Source organism: Falco peregrinus, chromosome 2, assembly GCF_023634155.1.
Source record: "Falco peregrinus isolate bFalPer1 chromosome 2, bFalPer1.pri, whole genome shotgun sequence".
In the NCBI taxonomy this organism is placed as follows: Eukaryota; Metazoa; Chordata; class Aves; order Falconiformes; family Falconidae; genus Falco; species Falco peregrinus.
In genome coordinates this window covers 117,904,584-117,923,930 of record NC_073722.1, presented here as the reverse complement: position 1 = coordinate 117,923,930, position 19,347 = coordinate 117,904,584, and the positions used below count along the sequence as shown (strand labels likewise).

The following is a 19,347-nucleotide window of genomic DNA, read 5'->3' as shown; positions in this document are numbered from 1 at the left end:
CCCAGATCATAGGAGGAAATTCCTCTATAAAACGGGACCCGATTTAATTTTTAGGCTAAATTAGCATTGTGAATGCTACTGTGTTCCTGTTTTGTTTTTCTTGGCTGGTTTGGTTTTTTTTCCCGCCCCGTAAGATCAGTTTTCCAAAATGTTTATTTAGAATGTGAATAAACCACTCAAGGTAGCCCAGGAGGAGGCAGTGTTTGGTTTAGATGGCTAAAGGGGGGATATAGTGAGGGAAAACAAATACCTGAATTCTCCAGAGAATGAGCTCAGCTGGTTGTTTCTGCATTACAGCATTGGTCTGGAGACCAGGATCTCACCCTGATGATGGAGCCTTATCCCTGTTCTGGCTGTGTTTCATGCCAGCAAAATCCTATCTGCCTCTGTTACCCTATGGACAGGAGCTCTGCTTGTCAAGGCTGGTTGCAGCTGGGGGTGGCTTTCAAATGACTCCAGAACAGACAACCAGGAGTTTCCTCAACCAAATTCCAGTTCTGGCTGTGGAGGACAGGAAAGCTGGCACAGCAGGTGAATATGTGGAAGGTCTGTGGTTAAGAGGAGTGTTTTTGGTGCTGCAGGAGGGGTAGTTTTGCACTTTTTCAATTAAGGAGTTAATTTTTAGATGGGACCTCAAAGGCACCGGGCCCCCAGGTGCTGCTCAGCAAATGATGCCAGCACATATTAAAGATTTAAGACTTCATTTCAGGGTGATGGAAAATTGAAGACAGAAACTGGCAGGAAAGCATCTTTTGTCAATTAGCTGTGCTTTAATATGCTTGTCTAAAGCAGAAACTGGGTAATTGACACAGCTGGGTACTACAGAAAAGGGCTGCTGGGCTTGTAAGGATAGCAGGGGGCTGGGGAAAGACTGACTACTTGATGTGGTGCAGGTGTAAGTGGGATGGCACAGGTGTCAGTAGGGTACGGGGTGTTGCTGAGGGGTCACGGTTGCTGCAGGGTGAGTTGAGCAGCCTGGGACTGCACAGGATCCCCGTGCTTCTCTCACAGGGGAGGAAGGGTCTTTTATTTAGAAATAACGAACAGTTTCCCACGTAAAGGCGTTAGTACTACGCGAGTACGGCAGTGCTGGGAGCGCGGCGCGGAAGCTGCCGCCCCAGGCGGTCCGTGTGAGTACGGTGGCGGTGGGGAGCGGCGCGATGCGGGGTCCGGCAGGGACGTGCCCCGCCGAGCCAGCCGGGGGGGCCTGAGCTGTCCCGGTGGGATGCCGGCGTGAAATCCCCCGTCCGGGGACGCAGCGTCTCCCAGGCGAGACGGGGGCCGGTGCCGCGGGGCCCCCCCTCCTGCCCGGGCCGCGTCCCCCGGGCAACGGCGGCTCCTCCCCGCAAACACCGGCGGGATGGAGGAGGCGGCGGCGGCGGCGCAGCCCGGTCCCGACGCCGATGCCGGTCCCGACGCCGGTCCGGACGCCGATGCCGCCGCGGAGCGGCTGGTGCGGTGCGTGGCGCGGGCGCTGGGGGTGCCCCGGCAGCGCGGGGCGGCGGCGCGGGCGCTGCGGCCTTTCCTGCGCGGTGCGGAGGGGCCGGCGCTGCTGGCCTGGCGCGGCCCGGGCGGGGACCTGGTGCTGGGGCCGCCCCCGCCGCCCGCCGCCCCCCGCCCCAGGGCCCTCTTCTTCCTCCGGGGCCCCGGCGCCGGCCCCGGGGAGCTGCTCTGCGGGGACCTGCCCGCCGATGCCCTGGGGCACTTCGCCGCCCTGGTGGAGGAGGTAAGGGCCGGGCTGGCGCAGGGGAACCGCGGCCTCGGCGGCGCGCTCGTACCCCGGCTCCACGCTTCATGGTGCCTGCTGCCTGTGGGGCTTTTCGGGGTTCGGTAACTGCTCCTACATCCCGGTGCATATCAGCGTGCTGCCTCTGCGGGACTGACCCGTGTTACAGAATCTATTGGGGGGGGGGGTGGAGGGGATGCCCCCAGGTCGTCTGGTCCAGCCCCCTGCCCAAGCAGGGCCACCCAAAGCTAGCAGCCCACCACCACGGCAAGGTGGCTTCGAGTATCTCTAAGGATGGAGCTGCCACAACCTCCTTGAGGCAATGGAGCTGCCACACCCTCCTTGAGGCACCTCGGTCACCCTCACAGTGTGTCCCAATGTTCAGGAGCCTCCTGTAATTCAGTGCCTGGCTGCCTCGGGTGGGCTGGTGCTTTCCAAAGGGACCTTTGAGTGGTTCACTCGTCCCCCTCGTTAGCAGCCCAAAGCAGACAGCACTGTCTGCATTTATTCCTGATGCCCCCCAGCCTGGGGCAACCTCAGCACTGAGGGAAGTGGAGGAGCTGCTTGATTTGAGCAGCTCTGGTGATGGTGTTGGTGTATTAAGATGATGGTGAATAGGCTGGGCTCCCCAGAGCAGGCTCCTAGACTGGTTATCTTGGGTTTGTGGGATAACGTGTTAGGTACATGGGGAACTTTTGTTCTGGGGTGTTTGCTTGAGCCTCCTGCTCCCAGCGAGCTTGCCGGTCTAGTGGCGTTTGCATCCCAGCTCTGTCTGGAAGTGGCAGCAGCTGTGTATGATGGGTGCTCTGAGCACCACCTGCTTCAGGGAGATTTTGGGGTAGGGACACTGGAGCAGATCTTGTTAGATCTTGTTTTCTGCCTGCCTTCAGCAGTTGGAGTTGTGCATCCTGACTGCGCTTGCAGGCTTTTCTCTCCCCCCACCCTCGCAGAGCTGCAGTACCTCCATAGAGAGCAGGTTGTGCCTGGGCTGGGTCCCACTTTCCTCCCAGGAAGGGTGATGGGGCTGGGCCTGCAGGAAAGTGGAAACGGTCTTGAATTTCTTGAGGCTGGGGCCGTGTGTTGTGCTGCACAAGCGATTCGTGCAGTCTTTAATCGGCAGTTTTTAGGACAATCTTAGAAGAATTTGTCCAGTGAAAGAAACAGTTTGCATCAAACTTTCTGTGGATCATTTAGGACACCAGGAACAGACATGCCACAACTGTGTGTTTTTTTCCAGTGAGGTCACGGCCAGGTGACCTTGTCTGCTTGTGCACTTAACTCCTGTGATGGCTGAAGGGAACACGCCTCAGTGCTGGGGCTTCACCCTAAGTCCAATTATCATTTAACAATCAAAAAGAGAATGAATAGCTGCTGTTTGACTGGTTACAGCATTATGAGCATTAACAGTCCATGTCATTTAAGTAATAGAGAAAAATCTGGCTAATAATGTGGTTAAAACTACTGCAGGTGAACTTGGCAGTATCTGCCTGTGTCCCCTGGGGCTGTGCTCCCCCTTCCCAGGGTCCCTGGCTCGCAGGGTGCTGGGGTGGGTCTTCCTTGGGTCCACAGTGACCGTTGTGGGGACAAAGAATCGCCAGCACCCCAGGATGGCACCGTGGGTGCTGGGCTGCTTTGTCCCTGTTCCGCCTTCCCTCCCTTTGTAGCTGTGTTGATACTTTTGGCCTCCCCCAGCCTGGTAACGCTGAGGGCTGTTGTTTGTCACCAGGGGCAGCCTGGCTTTGTCAGGCTGTTGCCGCAGGCTGGTCCCAGCGCAGGGCCAGCCCGGGGTGGGTGACAGACACCGTGTTGCTCTCACAGCTCAAACGAGCCCAAGGCAGCTGGGGGCCGGCCAGCCCAGCCCTGGGGCAGTACAAACCCTGGGGACTCTCACTAATAAAGACAAAAATCACGTTTAGTGGGCTGCAGCTTTGGGTAACCACCTGTGAAGTGACTGTGCTCAAGACCTGCAGTGCAGCTGGGGTGGGGACCTGGGTGACCCTCACCAGCAGTAGATCCCAGATGTTCCCTTTCAGCACACCGGGGTTTGCTGTTGGGGCCAGCCTGCGGGCTCAGCTCAGCCCTGCTGGTCCTGGGGGCTGCCTGGAGCCCCTGCCCCTGCCTGCCTCCCTGCCCTGGCAGTGGAATGGGGAGCAAGGACCAGGACGTCTTGTGAGGGCACAAAACCAGAGTCCACAGAGCAGTGTCCAGCTGAAGGTTTGGGAGGCTGGGAGAGTCCAAGGACAGGGCTGCTAGCTTTGTCTGCTGGCTTCCAACCTTCTCAGCTGCTTGGATTCGGGGGAGAGGGCATGCTAGTGTGCAAAGTGGGCCTGTAGAGAGACCGTTTGTAGTCATCTGCCCTCATTTCACATAGGGAACTTCTTGAGGCAGCAATGGCTATGGATCTCCAGGCTTGGCCAAGCAAGGACCTTGGAGCCTGGTGGCCTGCCTGTCTCCTGCAGCACTGTTTTCTCCACTGGTCTTTCATGACCCCTTCTACAGGTGATTGTGCCCATCCTGACGAACAAGAAGAACCATCAGGGCTGGCCACAAGTGGTGTCACAAGACATTTTGCATCATGTCCACAACCTAAAAAGTACTGTTTTCATGGTTGTTGGCCAAGTAAAAGGCAAGACCTTGCTGCCTCTTCCAGCTGGCTCGGAGGGAATCGAGGACATTGATCTGGAAAATGAGAAATTGTGAGTACCACCCCTGGCTCTCCACTAGGTTTTCTCCTGCTGCTGGTGCATATTATGTGTCTTCTGGGGACCTTCCTTCCCCCAGGTGTGTGGCCGACCCCTGCGTGCCTACAGCCCCTGTCAGGCAGCTGTAGAGAGTGATCAGGTCCCCCATGAGCCACTTGCCTCTCCAGGCTGAACCCCCCCAGTTCCCCCAGCCACCCCCCATCAGACTGGTGCCCCAGCCCCTTCCCCAGCCCCCTGCCCATCCCTGGACACGCTCCAGCCCCTCTGCGCGTCCCTCTTGGAGCGAGGGGCCCAGAGCTGAACCCGGGGTTCGAGGTGCAGCTGCACCAGTGCTGAGCACAGGGGGATGGTCACTGCCCTGGTCCTGCTGGCCACGCTGTCTCAGACACAAGCCAGGATGCTGTTGGCCACCTGGGCTCACTGGGGGCTCATGCCCAGCCGGCCGTCAGCCAGCCCCCCCAGGCCCTTTCCCTCCGGGCAGCTTCCCAGCCCCCTGCCCCAGCCTGCAGCGCTGCTGGGGCTGCTGTGACCCACGGGCAGGGCCTGGCATGGAGCAGTGTTGAACCACCTACAATTGGCCTTGGCCCATCAGTCCAGGCTGCCCAGACCCCCCTGCAGAGCCTCCTGCCCTCTGGCACATCAACACTCCCCTCCAGCTTGGTCTCATCTGCAAACTGCCTGAGGGTGCTCTTGATCACCTTGTCCAGACCACTGGGCAGCTGTGAGAGGCTGAGCCCGATACGCAGCAGTTGTTTACCCTGCAAGATGTCCAGCAGCTGAGGAATCCCCATCCTTTGCTTGCTAGTAGGTCTCACATTGCAGTGGGGGGAACTTCTTCTACCCTGGTCCTTCCGAGGAGCCAGGTTGGTGCCCAGAGCTGGGAGTGGAAGGGGTTTGATTGTTGCAGTGCTGTGAGCCCAGTCTGAAATAGCCATGTCTGGAAGGCTGATGAAGGCAGATATGTTTGCACCTCGTGTCATCATCATGTGTTTGCTGGAAGCTTGCAGCCATGGTGTCACTGAAATCTCGGAATGAAGAACTTATTGACACCAATGTGATGTAGATAAGCAGACACTTCTTTATTGACAGCCGGGTGTGTGAGTGAGTCTCCTCACGATCAACGCCCACCAAGCTTCAGAATCACACACCATATATAGAACTTATTCATACATATTCATTAAATATTCATGCATGATCATAATATTTCCCAAAAATCATTAACATACCCCCCTCCCATATCCGATTCTGCGCAGTAAAGGTTGGAAAAGTCTAGAAATTTGTCTGGGGTACGATTTGGGTAGGTGGTATATGAGTCGGTGGTCGCGATCTCCTCCTGCCAGAATTGCCTTTTACTAAAGTTCACGGTTTCTTGGCAGGTAACTACAAGTTGTTCCAGTCGACTCTCCCCCCAGTTCCCATTAATTCTATTGAAATGTCAGAATATACGCTTTCTAGGTACAGAAGACTAGTCAAACACAAAGAAATCTGTAAACCCCCAAATTTGTTACCTAGGTTTTAAACAATGATTCTAGCCCACTCTTCTGGCCTTGGTACAGGACTGTACAAAGGATTTCGTAGCAGCTTTTACTGTGCAACTACAAGTTTCATTAAAATACATTTCTTATCCCTCTATATGTCTATTAAAAATGATCTTATAAAATCAAATAAAGTCAATTAATTCTAACTTATTAGCAAATCTGTAACAATGGGACCTCGGGGGGTGTGTTAGTGAGTGTGCTGGAATTCATCACTCCTCAGACAGGACATGGTGTGGTTGGCCTTCTGTAAGGAGTTACTGCTTCCAAGGCAGTGGGGTGGCTTGTCCTCAACATGCCAGCCCACTTTGTGTAGTTTGTCTCTGAACTAAGCAAGTTATGGACTGTGGGGAGATGGAGTATATTCAAGAGGAGCAGTATGGAGAGAGATGATCTTGCTGGAGGTGTGGCTGTCCAGGTGAGACACCGAACCTGAATGGATCTGATGTGACAGTGATGGGCTGTGCAGAGAGGTGGCAACTGGCTCTTCATTGACACTGTTTGTTTTATGAACTATCTGTTGTTGCCTGCACTGCTGCAGAGCTTCATCCATTTCCTCCAGAGTGTAATTCTAGTAGTAAACCAATGGCAAAATCTTAAGGATTTTGATTATTTTGTGGTTTTGAAATGTGAACTAGACTGTAACCTGCAAAATCCAACTGTCCACAGGGTCATTTGAAGTAGATCCAACTGAGCAATGCACATCAACAAGCGGAAAGCAAAGTTAACAGTGTGGTCTGTTTTCTGCAGCCTGGAGCTGATAGATAAATCTCTTGTATATGCCACTGAGTCGGCCATCATAGACTGGAGCTACCAGATCCAGGGAGCACTGATGAAAGAGTCTTCAGAGCCTCTCCTGCAGGGCAGCAACCCTAACCCAAAGGTGGAACTGGAGTTCTGGAAGAACAGGTACAGCCTGGCCGGGGCTTGGTGGTCACTGGTGCTGGTTTTGGGTGGGGGGAGAGTGCTGGTGGCAGACGGAGCTGCTACTCCCAGGAGCTGAGAAGAGCAGACTGCTGCAGGTTCGTGTACAGACTTTTCTAAGGAAAATTGCTCCTGCACATAAAATAATCGTGGTCTGCAAAGTGCCTGGGAGTCACTGGGCAGCCCCAGCACAGGGACTACGCCCAAAGAGGGAATAATCCTTTTGGAAGCGCTCTTTCAGTCACTGTTAACAAGGAACCAGCCACAGGAGTAAGAGCTAATGGCCAGCTGTAGGGCCTCCTGGAGACTGTGCGCCTCGGCTGGCTGCTGCTCATCTGTCGATGCCAGAGGGGTTTCAGGTGCTCAAGAGCCAGGGAATGGAATTTCGTCTGACCCTTTGAAAACCTTTGTGCCATGTTGGTTTGGGCTGACCCAGGGCAAAGCCTTGTGGGCTGGAGAGCTGTCACTAATGCCTGCAGAAACACCCGATGGCTTCTTTCAGCAGCATCCCACCAGGAGTGGAGCTGCTGCTGTGCCAAACCCCATCACCATCTGTCTGTCCTGTAGGGTTTGTCCATGCCTCCTGTGGGACCTTCCACCCATTTGCTTTTGCTGTTGACGGTCTGTGTAGCTGGAGGAGATCTTGCATCACTCCCAGAGGAAACGGATGGTGTGAGGGGACAACTGATACTGCCCCAGCATGGGCTTGTAATGTGTCTCGGTTGCTGTAGGTGTGATGACCTGGAATGCATTTACAATCAGCTGAGAACGAGGAAGGTCAGGACCATGATGGAAGTGCTGGAGAGAGTCGAGAGCAGCTACGTTCCAGCCTTCAAAGCTATGCTCATGGATGTTGAGGCAGGTGAGATGCTGGGGCAGCTTCACTAGAATCCTGACTTCTGGCCTTTGTTCATAGTCTGGTGTTACTGGTTTCAAACCTAGTGTGGCTGTAAATGGCACTGATCGCTTGGAGTTCCCTGTGACTGTGGGGACTGTAGCCTTGTTCCTGGCTCCCTCTCTGGTTCATGGAGCGAAACTGGGCTGCTTGTGCTCAATCTGATACTTCCATTTCCAGGTTGGGACAAGCTTGATCACTGATCTGTTGAGCCAGACCCTTCCCAAAGGTCAGGTTGAGTGGATCTGGGAATTTGCTGTAATAAAGTGTTTGCATTAATCCAGCAGGACTCGCCTTAACTTTCTCACCAGCTCCTCTGGTATCAGGCTGCAGGAATGGGAGTTCAGGATAACAGAACAGATCTTGTAGCTAACTGAGGCTACTTTGTTGGACTGCTATTTCCCAGGCTTTGGGCACTGCAGCCTGAACCTGACCCTTGCTAAGGGAACAGCAGTTTGCACTTTAGGATGGGGACCTTTGAGTAGGAGGATTTCAAGGCTCCTGATGAAAGCAGGCAGGTGTTGTCACCTGTGTCACCCGAGAGGAAGGCAGGATTCCTGCAGTGCACAAAACGAGGCAGAGCTCTGCATCCCATGTTATAGCAGGACGATTTTCCGTTGCAGTTGTGGATGCACAAAGCTCTGTCCCAGCTCCCTGTCCCTTGCCATCATGTCAGTTTACTTCCTTTTCTGATTGCTGCCAGGTGAGCAGTGTTCAAGGGTGAGCAATCCTCTGCACACACGTGGGTGAGTGTGCTTGGTGCTTGTCAGGGTGGTTTGTTTCCCCAGGTACCTTTCCATCTGGTGAGGTGAGGCCAGCTGCCAGCTCGTAACCTAATGCACCACAGCCTGGCGGACCTTACCGCTTTTCCCATCTCTTAACGCAGCTCTGACCGAGGCTCAGGACATCCACCTGCACCTGATGCCCCTCAAGTGCCACTTGGAGGACATAGAGAGGGTTGAGTTCAGCGAGGTGAAGCCTTTCCTGGTCCCGCTGCTCCACGTGGTGTGTTTGATCTGGGTCACCTCCAAGCACTACAACATGCCTGCGCGGATAGTAGTGCTACTCCAGGAAATCTGCAACCTTCTCGTTCAGCAGGTGCGTGGCCATGATGCCTGCATTTGCCAAGGGGAGTTTTTTACGGAACTCCCTTCTTTCTTCCTTACCCCTCTTCTTCCCTGGCTAAGTGGTTCGTAACTTGAGAGATAGGTTCAAACGCATTCAGTGTAAGAAGTCACTGTTTTCTGTGACAGCAGAAGTGACCTCTCAGGTATGACTTTCTCTCCCAGGCCCTGGTGTACTTGTCTCCAGAAGACCTTCTGAAAGGAGAGATGGAAGAGAGCCTGGGCAAGGTGCAAATGGTGCTTGGCATCCTGAATTCTTTCAAAGAGGCTTTTGAGGAGAGAAGGGAAAAACTACACACGTACTATGAACCAGGCCAAGAAGTAAGGGAGTGGGGCTTCCACGCCACGATGGTGTTTGCGAGGCTGGACAGCTTTCTGAAGAGACTGGAGATAGTGGAGGTGAGGCTCTAGTCTTGAAAAATATTGCAAGCCTTCAGGAGAGCTCTGTGGCCATGCTTTTGCTTGCTGGCATCTTCCCTTCATGTAGCTTCACCCAATGGCAGGGGATGGAGCTGCTCACTTTACTGTTAGGTCTTCTGTTACAGCAAGGCTAGGACCTTGTTCTACCATGTCCTGCTTGGTGCATGTCTGAGATACACAGATGTGTCCTTCTGCTCAGGTTGGTAGGTGGGTCTGGCACTGGCTAAGTGCCACCTCTTTGGAAGGTCCGTACCGACTTAACTCTGCTTTTTGGCTTGTCCCCTGAGCTCAGGGTGAGCAGGATGGCCACCAGTACATTCCTGTGCTTGAAATCAACATGTTTCTCCTGGTCCCCTGAGACATGGACATTCAACCTGCTCTTGCTTAGCCCCACCAGAAGAGATGGGTGGGCTGGTGGCAGGGCTGCCCAGTGCTGCTGCTGTAGTGGGGTGCATGGGGCGTTTTCCTGAAAGGTGGCACCGCAAGGTCAGGCCCTGCCAGGCTGCAGAGGGTGGGAAGGGAAGGACCCCATCCCCATCTTATCAGAGAAAGCCAGCTGGTCAGGGTCAGTAATGCCTGCTTGGACACATGGAGGCTTGACTGAGCAGGAGCTTTGGTCAGTCCAGGTACCAGTAAACATCAGAGGTCTCTTCTTGGTTAATACCTCTAAAACTGGGATCCTTAGCTATGCTGGCTGACCTGTTAGGGTCCCATATGTTGGTTTGGATCTGTCCTCTAAATGCCCTTAAAAGCAATTTTACAGTTGGCATAGCATTTCCAGGGGCAGCAGCAAGTCCCCCTAGGGAGGGCTGTGTTATGAGCAGCCGTTGATGCCCAGGACAGGTAGGATCTGGCTCCCCCCTTCCCATTTGTTCCACTCAGCTTGAGCACCAGTGGTGTGCTTGGGAAGGCCCTTTGGCATGGCTGCAAACGTGGCTCTGCCTGGTGACAACTGTTATCTTCTTTTGTCAATGTCATAACCTCTGTGTGCCTCCGTTGACTTTGAAGGATCTCCTGGCAACTGCCTTGGAACTGATGAAGCTGGAAAAGATTGAGTTCAGCGGGATTAAAGGGAAGGCCCTGGGCCAGCAGGTGCTGGACATGTATGAGGAATTCCAGGAGGCGTACAAGGTGTTTGCAGAGCAAACCTATGACTGTCTGGACCTGACCAACATGGTAGGTGGGACCAGCTTGCAGGAACACCAGCAACATGGGCGTGTTTCCAAAGCAGCAGCTTCCTCTGCGATGGAGTGAGTCCTGGCTCGTGTGCAGTCCTGGTAGCTTCTTCGCAGCTCGCTCCTCCTTTTGCTGTGATCTGATCTGTCACTGTAGGGAACAGGGAGCTGCTGGCCTTTCCTGCAGCGATTTGGGAGTTCTTGCAGGTCTATCTCTAGCATAGCTTGCTAGTTCAGGACCTTAGACCAGTGCAGCTGCGAAACCTGGATTTCCATGCTTTTACATGGGCTTTCCCTGTATGTGGTGCTTGCTGGTGTGTATCATCCAACGTCCACGTCTCTGCTTCCCTGCTGGTGTCTAGCTTGCATGATGAGGGCCGGATCAGGTGATCTCTGGGGATGTTTGCTCTTGGCTAGATGAATGTGTGGCATCTGGTGCTCTCAGAGGCTTTTATTCAAAGAATATCTCCAACCCTCTGGGTCATGGCTCAATGGCCATTGGGCTCACAGATGCTCACTGCACCGTGTGTTGTACGAGCAGGGCAAAACAAACGTGTTGCCTCCTTACAGTCTTCAGAAACTCCTGTTCTTGGCTTTGGCACTGAGCAGCGCAGCCTGGGCGAGCTACGGAGGAGGGGCAGGAGTGGCATTTCTGAAGGGGTCTGTGTCCCATCAGTGCGTCTGATTTTGGAGGGTCTTTGATTTCTTCTGCGGCTTGTCCCGTTTGCCCTGGGGTTGGTTTGCTGTGTCTGCTGAGCGGGACGTGGTGAAGCCTGTCCACACACCTAGGGCATGGAGCGCTAAAACTGGAGTGGCCATAGGGAAGCTCTGTGGTGAGGAGCTCGAGTCTCGTGCTGCTTGTGGGGTAACCATCCATGGCAGACATCCAAGTGGAAGGTAACCCTGCAGCAGAGTCCTCCCTCCGGTGGGCTCCTGCCTTGCTCCCTTCGGAAGGGGCTGTGCTGGGGTGAAGGATGGCTGGGCTGGCAGTGGGACACGGTGCTTTCGGGTGCTGGGACCTGCCTGGTGTGGTGATGGGTGGCTTGTGCTTTGCTTCCTGCGGTTCCCAGTACGCCTCTGTGGAGGATAACGTGTCCCCAGTGCTGCCTGGGAGGATCTTGCTGGAAAGCTGCTTGCTCTGTGTCACCCCTCCTTCAGGAGGGAGGGCACGGAAAGAGCGGTGGCTCTGCAGGAGCTGGCTGGGCTTCAGTGACCCCGTGGCCTTTGGTGTGACTCTGAGTCATGCTTGTTCTTGCAATGCTTTGGTTTTGCACCCTCTGTTACTATCTACAGCCTCTTTTTAAGCTGAAATATGGCATCTGTTTCTGCTGGAGCTCAGCAGTGGTGACAGCAAAAGCTGTTGCCTTATGCCTTGTTCTGTCAGAAAAGAGACACGTGGCCTAATTTTCAGTGGCTTTGTCCAAGCGAGGACAGAAGGACTGAAGTCTCCCGTTTGTCAGCTTCAGTCTTTGATTTGGGCTCTTTTACCTGTAGGAAAACAAACGTAGATTTTACGCTTGACCTTCAAAGGATTTATTACAACTGGAGCAAGAAAAGCGGTGCTAGAAGACAATGGAAGTGACACAAACACAGCGCTGCTGAGGTTGGAAAGGACCTCTGGAGGTCACCCAGCACATCTCCCCTGCTCAGAGCAGGCTCAGCTAGAGTGAGGCTGCGGCCGCTTGGGTTAAATACTCCCACAGGCTTGATTTGGCTTGAAAGCAGGTTGGATTTGGAGCTCAGCAGGTGCATCTGTGGGTTTTTTTGGATGATGGTGTAGTCTTCAGGCCAAGTCGTGGGAGGAAGAGAATCAGCCTGTCTTGCCTCCAGGCTGAAGTTAGTGTTCACTGGACTGTGGACAGCCCTCGGATCCAAAGGATCCATCCTGGAGGGCTGTGATCTCAGCCATGGGACAGTGCAGCAACATCTTCAGGCTCTGTGGGGCTTTGCCATGCTGCAGTGGCTGGAGACTGGCCAGAGGGGTGGTTTAATTCATGGTGAACAAAAGAGGAAAGATCTTTGGGTCAGGAGGTCGCAGGTACCTGTTTGTTGCCACCTCAGGTTCACACCTCACTGCTTTGCCTTCCTGCAGGAGTTTGAGCAAGACGCCTTTGGTTTCCAGCAGAAAGTAGAAGACATCGACCGGCGGCTGGGCACTGTTTTCATCCAGGCTTTTGACGATGCCTCGGACATGGAGCATGCTTTCAAGGTTTGTGCGTCGCATCCCTTCGCAGAAGGGAAATTGGGGCGCCTGTGGCTTGCCCCGGTGGTTGCGCAGAGGCCGGGCAGTGCTGTAGCCACAGGCACACAGGGCTGATGCCACAAGGCCACGTGTAGCTTTGGGGCTGGTCCTGGCTGGCGATGCAGAGCCTGTGGGTCCCTCCCAAACTGCCGAGCCCTGGAGCTGGCAGCAGCGTTTTGCTGAAAGCTTTGGGAGTATTTCTGCCTTTCTCATTAAGGCACAAACAGAATGAACCTTTGTTCAGTTTTAGAAAGAACAGTTAAATTTTTCAAATCAAGCTGTTGGGTGCCAGGAATTTTTCCTTCTGTCTCTGTCTGTGAGTCGGAGGAAATTATGCTTTTTCTAGGAGAGAACCCATATTAAAAACCTAGGTGATTATTGTTAATATGTGGATGTGTTTCAATTTTGGAAACAGAGGTTCTCTGGAAACAAGGCTGTATTGTTTACAACTTAATCTGTCTTGCAGAAAAGGTAAATGGGATTCTCTGAAAAATCTGAACATAAGTGTTTGTGGAAAAGATTGTAGAAAATGATAGTATTTATCTTTCTAAGGTTTTTTTTAAAAAGAGCAAATTCTGAAGCATTTGAAGAATGATAGTTGGAATATGGTTCACCCACAGAGAAAGTCTGAGCATCTGTGTAACAAAGGGAGGGACTACGGGGAAAAGCGGGGTAAATAAGAAAGATTTCACATTTCCAAAGTTCCCGTTGATGTAGACATCTGGGCTAGTGAGGAAGATCTCAGTGGGTTTCTCTGCAGAGTCGGGGTTGTGAATTTTTTTCCACTTTCTTTCCCTGCTTCTTTGCCTCCACAGTTGCTGGACATGTTTGGGAGCCTTTTGGAGCGACCAGTGATTGCTGTGGATGCTGCTGACAAATACTGTGTCCTCATCAGCATGTTCAACAGTGCCCTGGACCGCGCTAGGCTGATCTACTGCAGGCACAGCCAGGCGGAGCTGGAGCTCGGTGGGTGGCATGTGCTGAGTAAAATTGACTTTGCAGGAAGTTGGATTTAGGTTAACTTTGAGGGGACAACAATTTGCTTTTTCTAAGGAAATCAAAGCTTCCCAAATCAGAAACATTTTCAGCCTCTCTAGCTCTTGGTGGAAATGGAACTGCCTGGGAAAGCTCTGTCCTTAGTATTAAAGCAAATAATCTTTTTTTTTGGAAAAATATCCTTTAAACGTGTATATGTGATATGTGACTGGGAGTGAAGACACATGCTGAGTTTTTCCCTCAGCAGGGCTGTGACAAGGGGTTTCCCTCCACCCTCGTGCGCTGCCTCTAACGCCCCATGGGATCTGCAAACCCGCTCATGTGCTCCCCGATATGAATTTACTGTGTGTCCCTTGTTATGCTGTGAATGCAAAGTATGCAAGTGGGACTTTTAAACCAAGAGTTTAATCAGCCTTTTCCAGGTTTATTGCCCCCCACAAGCATTGGCACGGGAGGCAATGGTTAGGCTCCTATCAGATCATGAGGATTAGAGTGTGTGTTTTTGAACTGCAACCCATTTATTTGCCTCGGAAAGACCGTACTGGAACCAGTACAGTCCTGGACCTGCCTTGTTCTGAAGAGACAGTGCTGCTGGAACAGGTGCAGGTTAACAAAGGGGATGGAGAGGTTCATGGAGGATGAGTCCATCATCTACTGTGAATTTAGGGGGTGTTGTTCTGTGGGTGTTAGATAAGATGGGCAGAAATCCCTACATCAGTGTTTGTGGGGAGCAGGGAATGCATCCCAGGCAAAGGATAGTTCTGTATCAGCACTAACATGCTGAGCTTCTCCTTTGACCTCAGGTCCTTACTCAAGCTCCAGAGGCACTAAGAGACTTGCCCTGTTCACAGACTTACCTCAGTGTAGTAGGTGTTGGATTTAAGGAAGGAAGCTGGGAAGTCGGAGCAGTTTTGTGCAGATGAGTTGCTGTGGGTGTATCTCTGGGGTTACAGTGCAGTGTTCAGTCAAATGCTGTTTCAATGTGCCCTCTCCAGGATGCCCCCCTGTGCACAAGAACATGCCACCAGTAGCTGGGGCGCTGGGCTGGGCTCGGGAGCTGCGAGCACGAATCCAGGTGCCATTTGATCACTTCAGGCGCATCCCACATCTGTGCGTGTCTGTTCCAGCTAAGTTGCTTTATGACCATCTTGATATCTTTTCTCTAATCAATCTGATTTTTCTTTCTGTGTTGAACATTATCTAATGGTTATAGCTGAAATAATTCTTAGCCAAAGAGGTGTGAAGTGATTGCACTGGTGCTAATCAGCTTCCCTGCGATCATTTTTTTTGAAGAAACTCATTAACTGGATTGGTTTTGAAGTGGTTAAGAGGCACAGTGGGATAGTACATGGGCTGTTCAGCTTTCAGACATAGTTCTGGGCTGCAACTGAAAGAGGTATCGGGACCTTTTCCACTGCAATCCCACTCAGCGTGTTCTCCAGGGCTCCCTGGGAGCAGCCCTGGTTGTGGCACCACCAAGCTGTGAATGGCAGGGCAGTGCTGGACTGCACTCATCTAAGGTGGATCGATGGAGTTTCCAGGTTGGTGAACAGATGAGAACTGTGCTGGACACTGACATAAGGCAGTCTTCTCAGCATCAAACAAAGGAGCAATCTCCCAAGATCAAGGAAAGAAACTAGTGCTGGAATGCTTATCACCCGAATGCTTGTTACTGTGGGTGGTCTTGGAGAAGTGTGGCTCCACGCTCGCATCTACCCCATCTCATGGCACTGTATGAGACAGCACTTAAGAGCCCTGTAAGCAGAGTAGTGTTTGTCTTAGGGCAACTGAAGGTGCTGCAGGAACTGCACCTTGTAGCTCACAGGAATAGCTTTACTTGTGCTAGAACAGAGTTCTGAGTAAATGGATCTACTTTTTTAATGTTCTTGACCAAAATAAGCCATCTCCATCACTGCAATATTCGTAGCCTACCCTCACTGTGTATTGCCATTAAATGTCTTTAAGAGCACAGTTATTCTGCAGCAGTGATGACTTCAGTGCAATGAAACAAGCTTTTGGACCATTCCCAGCACAGAGCCCAATTTATCATGTCTGGTTTGAATCTGAATGGCAAATTTTGTGAACTATGAAGAAGGACCTAGATCTGCATTTTGCATTGATTTTTCTTTCCTCTGTTTGGAGCAGTTAATAGCCTATGCCCTGCAGCAGGGGTGATGTAATGTTGTTTCCTATGTACAACTTGAAAGGGGAAAAGGATTTAAAAGGGAAAAACAAAGATGGTTTTGCTGGGGTTTGTTTAGAGGACTTGTTTTCTTCCAGAAGGTTTGATCGGCACTTGCCCAGTGGTGACTGCTCAGCCAGTCCCTTTGCTAAGTTTTGTTTAAGTTAATTCAGATTTTGCCAAAATATCCTCCGAAATCAACAACCACTTTCAGGAAAGCTTTGATATTGTAGGTGAAACAGTGGGGAGAAGGTGGCCTTATAGGAATTATTCTGGCCAGCTGCCTCCCTGGGTTCAGAGGCAGCTGTACAGCCTGGGCTCCCCACGCTCCAGCCTGCCTTTGCTCTTCCCTGCCCCTACGGCTTGAGGGGCACAAATCTGGCACTGGGAAGAGCTGCATCTCCTGGTGGCCACAGGCCGGTTCCTTTGATCGTAGGAAGTGCTGGCTGGTAAGCGGCGGTTGCCACGCTGGGTACAAGTGTGGGGCGTGAAACTGGGAGCTTTAGGTGTGTAGGAGACCAGTGTCCCTCCAGCAGCCCTGAGCCCTTCTCCCTGCCAGGAGGATGTTCCCCTCTTGCAGGCACCTGCGGGAGCGCAGCGGGGCTGGGGGAGCCTCTGCACAGCGAAAGGATTTTTGGTGGGGTGGTGGGGATGAAGTCAGAGGTCGCCAGTCAGAGTCTGCCTGCAAACTGGTGGGTAGTCTTGGGAAGGGGGTAAGTACAGATGACAGTCTCACAGAGCTGAGCGTAATGCTGAGTTTGTCTGTTGTGCTACCAGCTGCCTGGACTCTGCTGAAGGACGGAGGGTGATGGAGAAGTATGAAGAAATGATCCGGCTGCTCGACAGGTAAGAGGTGGCTCAGGCAAGGCTGTAACGGTATGGAAAACTTTCACCTCTAAGCCACCTTCCAGCACATTTGCCAGCCCAGGGCCTGGGAATGTCGCTTTCTGAGCCAGAGGAAATTTTCTGACAAGAGAGAAGGAGGAGGAGTGCTGTGTATACCACAGGCTTTCTGGGATGTCTCGAAATGAGAAGTTTGCATGGGAGGAACGGGGGCTGTGCAGCCTGGCAGAAGCATTGCAACAAGCTTCTGTTGGGTGTCAAAGCTGATGTGGTAGGAAACCTGGGCTGGCCAGAAGTCTCAATCCACTTGTGCCCACTCACAGAGTGTGTTTACAGTGGCTGTGATGTGCATATTCCAGTTTGGAGTGGGATTCTTTGTCCCTGACTTAGTATCTTAATGTTTGATTTTAAATCCAAGCTGGTTGCTCTGGGCTTTCCCTTGGGAAGAGCCACCCTGCCAGGAAGATGTCTCTGCAGGGTCTGCTGGCTGCAGGGCAGCTGGAGGGAGCTCCGTATCTGGTCGCCAACAGAAAAGCTGAATAATTACGGTGCAGCCTTTCAGAAGGGAGTAGACAGACAAGAGGGTCCTGGGTGACTTCAACAGAGGTCGTGTTTTCTGGGTGACATTTCCCAAAGTGCTCAGGTGACAAGGTGATTTTCAGAAGAGTGTGTTGCTTGGGTGGTTGGACTGTCCATGACACGTGAGATACCAGGACCCCTCTTCAGCCCTCTGTATTTCCATCCTCAGTGGTGTCACTGAGTTCTTGAAGAGCTGAATTTCCCTGAAGGTGACGGTCCCTCTGCAATGGCTCTGAGAAGTGCAGGCAACTGCATCCATCCCAGCATTTGTACGGGTTTAGTCACCTGTCCTGCTGGACACTTTGGAAATGCCCAGTAGCTGCTTATCTATTACTGTAGGCTAAATCCTTTTGAAAGTTTGCGTCCTCTGCTAAAGATGGTACTTGAGATATCTTTGCCCTCCTGACGATGCTGTTGCTCATTTTCAGGTGCTTGTCTTTGAAGCTATGTTGTTCATGTAGATGGTGTGGATGGGTTTTTAATATTCCTTCATGTTCTTCAGTTCTCAGAAATGGGCTTGGCTTTCATTTAGTTATATTCCTTGGTCTGCTGGTTTGGTAGCTACATGGTAGGTGTTTTTTTTTTTTCATTTTTTTCTTTTTTTTTTTCTTCTTTTTTTCTGGCAGGTACCAGGAAAAGCTTTATGCAGACTGGTCCCAGACAGTTTCAGAAAAATCACAGTACAACCTTATTCAACCACTTATCTGTCGGGATCCAGAAACCAAACTGATCACAGTCAATTTTGATCCCCAGGTAAAAACTGCCACCCGTTAGCTTGCCTGCCTGCCTGCCTGTGGGCATTTCTCCAGTCCCACTGTGTGTGGGAGGGCTGGTGGGGTTGGTGCTGGATCTGTTCTGCTGAGGTCTGTGGAACCTCTTCTGTGTTGGTTAACATGAACTTACCATCCTCTTTGTGTGCTCTATCTCTTCGTAAAATATCAGGACTATGGTTTAAGCAGAGAAAATTCTAGTTAAGGCCAGTGGCAGAAAGACCCTGAGTAGCCAGGGTGAGCAGCTGAGTCAGCATCTCCAGACTGGATTTGATGCTGCTGTGGGAAGTGTTGGAGCATCATCTACAGAGGTGTCAGGAACCCCTGCCTGTCACCCAGGGCAGTGACAGATACAGTCCCTGTGCTTGTGGCTTCACCTGTTTCTGTTCATTCCTGCAGCTTTCCAGTTTTCCTGCTGAAAAGAGAGGCAGGGACTAGAGGGCATGAGTGGGATGGGATCAGAGAGAGATTTCTTCCCTGTGTCTTCACAGGAAGGGTTGATACAATCTGCCAGCCTAAGGGAAAGGTGATTTCTAGGGAGCTGCACCTCAAGCTCGCCCCTGCCTGTATGGTGTGCTGAATTTCTGTCACCCTGCCAACATGTGCGGTTCCAGGAATGTTTTACCTCTCACTAACCACTAAACTGACCAAAGATTTTTAGTCTTAGAAGTCATATATTGTACTGGAAGACCTTGCTGCTCCCTTTGTTACAGGGACACCTTTATACCTGAGTTTATAATTTAATAATCCCCCTCAATCTGGTCTAAATGCAACTCAAGCACGCACTGACTGCTTTTGTTTGGGCTGGGAGAACCCTCCAGCAGAGGTCTTTGGTGAAAGCTGGCCAGGCCACAGGAGGTTTGTGGTGATGTTTCTTTTTCATTTATTTATTTATTTATTTAGTGCCAGTCAGCCCAGCAAACCAACAGAACTGGAGCTATCTTGACTTTCACTTACATAACTGCTAAGCCCTGCTTGCAGGCACGGTATTGCTGAAAGACCATATTGATGAGGTTGGCTTGGGAGGACCAGGGATCCTCGTGGTTTTTGTAGACTGCAGGGAGTTTGCTGGCTGAATGGTTAACAGAGCTGTCTGCCTTTGGTCGGGAAGAAAACCACAGGCAAAGATCAATGGGAGGCAGATGGTGTATGGCCTAGGAGGGTCCGGGCCCCTTTCAGAGCATGCTGCTTTGTGAACAGAACAGCAGGAAACCCCGAAGATGCTCAGAATTGG

At 52.0% G+C, this 19,347-nt stretch overlaps 1 protein-coding gene across 1 annotated transcript in view; it reads left to right on the top strand.

Moving 5' to 3' along the window:
- Positions 1-347: 347 nt before the first annotated feature.
- DNAH9 (dynein axonemal heavy chain 9) overlaps positions 348-19,347 on the top strand; it is a 186,023-nt gene continuing 167,023 nt past the window's right edge. The window contains exons 1-12 of the mRNA XM_055796132.1: positions 348-531; positions 4,226-4,422; positions 6,714-6,872; positions 7,619-7,749; positions 8,669-8,880; positions 9,072-9,305; positions 10,335-10,502; positions 12,594-12,710; positions 13,559-13,709; positions 14,735-14,849; positions 16,699-16,767; positions 17,970-18,096. Coding sequence (XP_055652107.1) covers positions 4,331-4,422; positions 6,714-6,872; positions 7,619-7,749; positions 8,669-8,880; positions 9,072-9,305; positions 10,335-10,502; positions 12,594-12,710; positions 13,559-13,709; positions 14,735-14,849; positions 16,699-16,767; positions 17,970-18,096 — 1,575 coding nt within the window. The 5' untranslated portion in view covers positions 348-531; positions 4,226-4,330. The remainder of the gene's footprint in view (positions 532-4,225; positions 4,423-6,713; positions 6,873-7,618; positions 7,750-8,668; positions 8,881-9,071; positions 9,306-10,334; positions 10,503-12,593; positions 12,711-13,558; positions 13,710-14,734; positions 14,850-16,698; positions 16,768-17,969; positions 18,097-19,347) is intronic.